This window comes from Salvelinus sp. IW2-2015, linkage group LG14 (genome assembly GCF_002910315.2).
Source record: "Salvelinus sp. IW2-2015 linkage group LG14, ASM291031v2, whole genome shotgun sequence".
NCBI lineage: Eukaryota > Metazoa > Chordata > Actinopteri > Salmoniformes > Salmonidae > Salvelinus > Salvelinus sp. IW2-2015.
The window spans coordinates 1,070,248-1,077,573 of NC_036854.1; the positions used below are offsets into that span (position 1 = coordinate 1,070,248).

General features: G+C 40.3%; 1 protein-coding gene across 1 annotated transcript in view; it reads left to right on the forward strand.

The window, feature by feature from the left end:
• Nucleotides 1-7,326, forward strand: part of LOC111973302 (otoferlin-like) — a 164,327-nt gene that overhangs the window by 4,594 nt on the left and 152,407 nt on the right. Inside the window, 1 exon segment of the mRNA XM_070446450.1 lies at nt 6,532-6,590. Coding sequence (XP_070302551.1) covers nt 6,532-6,590 — 59 coding nt within the window.

The window sequence follows — 7,326 nt, forward strand, 5'->3', positions numbered from 1 at the left end:
GAGGAGCAGAGGAGCAGCGATGAGGAGGATAGAGGAGGGCGGGAGGGCCGATGAGAGAGACGAAGACCGGAGGCAAGGAGTGGAGTAATGTGATGAGATTGAGTTTAAAATTTAAATTGATCAAGCTATGTAGCCTAATTGATCGCTTCTATTATAAATAAGCTTACCGCAATGTTACTTGTTTATCTCTGTAATACGTAAGCCAGACGGGGAGCAAGGACTAAGCAAATAGTATATAAGTCGGGGTTAGTTGAAGCTCTTGAGATATTGTTTGAGGGAATTAATAGATAATTTGGTTTTGTTTTGGCTACAGATCTGATTGGTGACAGCACAGGCAATGGCCAGGCACCACCCAGGTCCTACACCCCTTGCGTCTAAATTGCAAGGCGAGGGAGATGCAGGAGCGAATGCAGTAGTGTTGACCAGCAATTCCTCCAACGTTTCAACAGGGAGGGACAAGCTCCCCCGACCGATCCTCATGTAGGGACTACGTACGAAATGCGTCTAAAACATGGTGCCTACCCCGCTGTGGAAGTGAAGAATCATATGAAAATCACATGTCTGAACCACCTGCCCCGATGTTGCCTAACACACAGAAAGAACATGTGAATGAAGCCCGATGCGGGGAGGCTGGACAAGGTCAGAGGGGAGAAGGAGAGGGTTGGTGGGCACATTAGTAGGATAAAGACCTCCTTCGTACTCTCCCGGATTTCAAACAGAACATCCATTTTAAGAAAGAGTGAGTAAACAGTATACGACAACATAATTACAGATATGTTTATGTCGACAATGACGAGAACAGAAATGAACATGAATTATAAACTGATCTTAGTGTGTTTGTGTGGTAGGCACTATTAGTGCCAAATTAGAAATCTGATTATTTTGTAGCGCGAAATGTTAAAAAAAATATTACAATTGAGTTCCACAAACTGCCATTCATTCAAAATACTATATTTGCACATTTGGTTTATCGAGAGAGTCAATATACATAGAAAATTTACAGAGAAAACTTGACAGTACATGTTTCAATCCGAAGAAGCGCAGGGGAGAGAGCGAAGAGATGAGAGAGAGAAGAGAGAGAAAGAGAAGATAAGAAATTTCGGAGTGAACAGAGAAGAGGGGAGCAGGGGAGATTGAAAGAGCAGAGAGAGAGAGATGCGAGAGACGACGAGGGGAGAGAGAGAGAGAGAGAGAGAGAGAGAGAGAGAGATGAGAGAAGAGAGAGAGAGGGAGAGAGTGGAAGAGTAATGCAAAGAGAGAGAGAGAGAGAGAAAGAGAACATCCTTACATTGATTAGTTAACATTTTCACAACATTTTTTGAACTGTAATGCTGGACAATTGTGACATGATGCATTTTTAACAAACAAAAGGAAACTAAGCTTGCCACATGGACACAGCTATACTCCAAATCCAAATTGCTATAATACATATTCACTAATTATAGAATAATATCAAATCACAACTGTGGAATTTTTACCTATTCATCTTTTATCATTTTCAGGTTTTAGTGTTTGTTTAAGAAAAGAATAAATGCACACCATATAATAGGTTATACTTATGTACCACAAGCGAATAAGTAAACAGCACGCGTTACTACCCTGGCGTCACTGTTGTCTTAAAATGACTCTAGCTTTGTGAATGAGGCCTAGGACGTCGGCTGAATAATCCAGAAACCTTGTCTCTTCTTGTGGTTTTGTTCGTTTACATCTATGTGAAAAACTTAAGTAATTTGCTCTTTGTGGATGTAAGGAGCTTTGTCGTGGATGTCGTTATCATGTCTGTTCGTGATGAGTGTGCTGTGTGTATGAAAGTTCATATGTACTGACCGCGTTGACCCAGCACAAACCACATCTACCAGCCACACACCAACACACACACACACACAACACACACACACACACCAACACAACACACACACCCACAACACAGCACATCACCACAGCACGACACACACACAACATGACCACACACACACAACCACACACTAACACCAAACACAACACCACACACACAACACACACATCACAGGTAATTTCACCGGCCGCTTCGTGTCAACTTTCTGATCTTGGGCTATAATACCAGTACAGAACTGCTGGACAGAGGGAAGCAAATACCCTTTTCACAAGCAGAGAGCTAACGACCCCTCAAAATTACCTTATCTCTCTCATGGTTGATACATAAATATCTATATATCGACAGTGTAGACCTGTTCTCACCAAATATATGTATTTCTTATTCAACTCAGATTATACAACAAATGAAGGTGTTGTTTGAGAATGAGAAACTACAATTACATTATCTACACATTATTGTGTTATGTAAGTTATACTGGATAACCTCTATCCTAGTTTTAAAAACAGTTTATATATCATGTATATATAATGAATTTGTTAATTTTAAATTTGTACTTTTGAGATCTGTATAAAAGACAGTTATAAAATAAATATATAATAATTAACATTATTATATTCAAGGGTGAATCTAATGGTTTCAGAATACTTCATACACAATGTCAGCTCTTTAGTTTGAACACAATTGCAATTGCAGCATAAAATCCAATGTGTTCCACCTACACAAACCACAGTGAGCATGACTGTCCTGGACGATATTTTCACCTAACAGAGTAATTAAAGCTGTTAGTCTGTTGGTTTTAATAGGGTAGGACCACACACACACATAGTGGTATGCAAGGGCCCTCTTAAAACCAAAACAACAATTCAACACGGCAGCTTGGAGAGAGAGCCGAAACAAGCCGTAAACGAGCAACCATGTCAGAGAAAAGAGACTGAAACTAAATGACAAAAGAAAGACGCAGACGAGGAGAGATTCTTTCTCTCTCTCTGTCTCTCTCTCTCTCTTTCTCTCTATCTTTCAATCTCTCCCTCTCCCGCTTTCTCTGTCACTCTCTCTGTCTTCGTTCTGTTACATTTGGTGTCATTATGAGTCATCATTTAGTTGTTTATTTGTCTGGCTGTCTTTCTCTCCTCTCCTCTGGCTCCTCGTATCAAGCCTGGTGTGGGCTTATGCTTGTCATTCGGTTATTACAGCACCATTACTCTGTCTTGCCCTTTCCACTTAGTCTGACACATGTAAATAGATGGCTGGAGTTTTACTGTTATCTATTGCCAGGGAAGGAGAGTTGTGCCATAGGTTGAGTGGGTCTCTGGCAACTAGTATATGGTTATGTCATGCGGTGCAAAGCATCAGGAGTCAGACGGAATTCACGTGCAAATGGTGGTATTCATTTACAGGTACAGAAGGTGAGCGGAACCATGACTATTAATGTTGACGAACACTTGACTGACAATAATAAGAAACAAATTAAAAGCAATGGCCAATTCACTGAAGCTACTGGCTTGTAAGGAAGAGCGCCTAAAACTTTGATAAAGCGTCAATAATTCCTCGCACAGCTGACATATCAGGCCAGTCAATGCTCTCCTAAAATGAGCATCCTCAACAGGTTAAAAGCTCAACCCCAAATCAGTCCACAAACGATCTGCGGTGGTTACACTATAAATATATGCTGGGTTTTATAGTTGACCTAACTACTGGGTTGCAGGCATTGGGTCACTGGGTAGTTTGGTTGTTTTCTTTAAAAACTGCTGGGTTATTGATGCTGGGTTAATGATGCTGGGTGCTGGGTTATTGATGCTGGGTGCTGGGTTATTGATGCTGAGTTAATGAGATAAGACTCAGCGGGTCAGCTCAGAAGACTGGAGGTGTGGCTTAGTAGGGGCGTGGCTTTCAGATAATTATTTTTGGCCAGCCAATAGAATAAATGTAATGCTGTTCAATCTGTTCTGTTGTATTGTTAGCTTGAACGCTGACAGTAGTAAATCTAGTTCTTTTTGCCCCTAACGGTTCAACTACCATTAAAATCGTGATGTAGAGGCATCTTGAGAAGGTTCATACACGTCGTTTCATACACATCTACTTTTACGAAGAAAAAAGCATGTAGGCAATGTAGATTATACGTTTATATAGGTAGCTACAGTGCCTTCAGAATGTATTCACACCTCTTGAAATTTTGTTGTATTACAGACTGAATTAAAAATGCATTAAATGTAGATTTTTTGGTCATTATTGTCAAAGTGGAATTTTGTTTTTCAAAATGCTTACAAATTAATAAAAAATGAAAAGCAAAAATGTCTTGAGTCAATAAGTATTCAACCCTTTTTTTATGGCAACCCTAAATAAGTTCAGGAGTAAAAATGTGCTTTAACAAGTCACATAATAACTGTGCAATAATAGTGTTTAACATGATGTTTGAATGACTACCTCATCTCTGTACCCCACACATATAATTATCTTTAAGGTCCCTCAGTCGAGCAGTGAATTTCAATTCAACCACAAAGACCAGGGAGTTTTTCCAACGCCTGGCAAAGAAGTGCACCTATTGTTAGATGGGTAAAAAAAGAAGCAGAAATTGAATATCCCTTTGAGCATGATGAAGTTATTAATTACCCTTTGGATGGTCAATTGATACCGATACACCCAGTCATTACAAAGATACAGGCGTCCTTCCTAACTCATTTGCCAGAGAGGAAGGAAACCGCTCAGGGATTTCACCATGAGGCCAATGCTGACTTTAAAAAAAGATACAGAGTGTATTGGCTGTACTAGGAGAAAACTGAGGATGGATCAACAACATTGTAGTTACTCCACATTACTAACCTAATTGACAGAATGAAAAGAAAGGAAGCCTGTACATAATAAAAAATATTACAAATCATGCATCCTGTTTGCAACAAGGCACTAAAGTAAAACTGCAAAAAATGCAGCAAAGCAATTCACTTTTTGTATGTTTGGGGCAAATCCAATACAACACATTACTGAGTGCCGTACTCCAAATTTTCAAGCATAGTGGTGGAGTTCTAATCCCACACAGGGCAGATATATATTTTTTACCTCCTTTTTCAATCTTGTCTCATCGCTGCAACTCCCCAACGGGCTCGGTAGAGGTGAAGGTCGAGTCATGTGTCCTCTGAAACATTACCTGCCAAACCCTGCTTCTTAACACCCGCCCGCTTAACCCGGAAGCCAGCTGCACCAATGTGTCGGAGGTTTCACCGTTTATCCGAGGAGTCGCTAGAGTGCAGTAACCCGGACGACACTGGACCAATTGTGCACTACCCTATGGGACTACCGGTCACGGCCGGTTGTGACACAGCCTGGGATCGAACCCGGGTCTGCGATGCAGTGCTTTAGATTGCTGCGCCACTCGGGAGGCCAGATCCCTGTGAGAGAGGTTGCCTTGGTAGTAGTTGTAGGTTTTTATACACTACCTAAGAACAATCTGTGAGTTCATTTGACCATTGGAAAAAGAGCTACAGCGTAAATTCTGCAATGCAGGTTCAATTGAATTGAACCTCTAATCTTAATTTTCAAGGTAATGATTGCAATGTTCTTCCCAACACAATACTGCAATAAATGTGTCCACCGCAAGTGGCAATAGGTGTCAGGTACTTGGAGCCTTACCACTGTGAGCTAACTGTCCAGAACCGTATTGCACATCATTTTATTATCAGAGCGTGTCACTGGACTTTTGGTAAGTGTGCTTTAGTGAGAAAGTGTTGGGATCAGGTACAACTACTTTAACCCACCCCCAAAATGAATATTATGAGCAAGTTACTGTTTAATGAGGCTTACACAAGTGTATCAGTTCCTCAAGAGCCTATGCCTATCCCAATTTTGGGATATGTAAATAATAATGTTATGAATTTTATATTGGAAAATGTAATGTGCAAAAATATTCAAGGCACATTTTAATTTGCAGTGTACAAACTTAGATTTATTACTAGGAATGTTTAATTTAGGCCACGTATCCTGAAAATAACCTATGGATTACATACAAAAATACCCAGCTGCTCGCCGGGCCAACCCAACTGATGGTCTAAAAACAACAACTGATGGTTCAATTAACCCATATTTGGGTAATCCAAACAACCCAACATGTTGGGATATTCACGCAACCCAGCTGAAAATGCTGGGTTAAAAACAACCCAATTTGGGTTATTTGGTAACCCAGCGCTGGGTAAATATTGGACAGAACACATGCTGGGTTACCAAATAACCCAAATTGGGTTGTTTTTAACCCAGTATTTTCAGCTGGGTTGCGTGAATATCCCAACATGTTGGGTTGTTTAGAGCAGTAGACTACATGTTGATGATGCAATAGAACTTAAAACGTCTAACTAAACAATGTTACAAATGATTTATCGCGTTTGATCTTTTTTGTAATAACTATGGAAAATGTCTAGTAGTAGTCATTCTCAATTTGCTTGAGAACGCTAGCATGATAAATGAACATTATCAAACATTTGCAGACCGAGTTTGGCACCAAATAAGAGGATAGAGATGTCAGATGGATGGATATTTGCTTTCCAACGTGTTCTTCAAGGCATATACCAGACTCATTGACCCTTTGTGACCCTACACTTAATTGAACAACTTTTAGTATTTTTATCATTTGAATATTTAAAACCCTTTGAGCCTGTCTAACCCCTGACCTCTGTCCTTTCACCCCTCAGGTCTGTCGTTCTACACACGTGTTCTGGAGAACTGTGAGGATGAGGCCAGATTTGATGAGGTTTGTAACTCTTCTATTAGATTCCAAATAACCATCAAGCCCTTTTTCTTTTGTGTTTATATTTTAATTTAGCGGAGTTAGTACATATGGGGGAGATGGATGCGGGAGGCTACAAAGAGCACTAGGCAAGTCATTTAAGAACAAATTCTGTTTTTCAATGACGGCCTAGGAACAGTGGGTTAACTGCCTTGTTCAGGGGCAGAACAACAGATATTTACCTTGTCAGCTCGGGGATTTGATCTTGCAACCTTTCGGTTACTAGTCCAACGCTAACCACTAGGCTACCTGCCACCCCCTATAGGCCTTACATCCCTGTGTCTATAGGCTTTACATCCCTGTGTCCTGAGGTGAGAGTTTCCCCACCATGACACAAATGATTTGTGTTGGATATTACTTTGCTTGATATGGACATGGTCAAATCAAATCAAATCAAACGTTATTTGTCACATGGGCCAAATACAACAGGTGTAGACCATACAGTGAAATGCTTGCTTCCAAGCCTTTAAACAACAATTCCGTTTTAAGAAAATCCCTAAAAAAGTAAAAGATAAGAATAACAAATAATTAAAGAGCAGCAGTAAATAACAATAGCTGGGCTATATACAGGGGGTACCGGTACAGAGTCAATGTGTCAATGTGCGGGGGGCACCGGTGTAGAGGTAATTGAGGTAATTATGTACATGTAGGTAGAGTTATTAAAGTGGCTATGCATAGATAATTACAGAGAGTAGCAGCA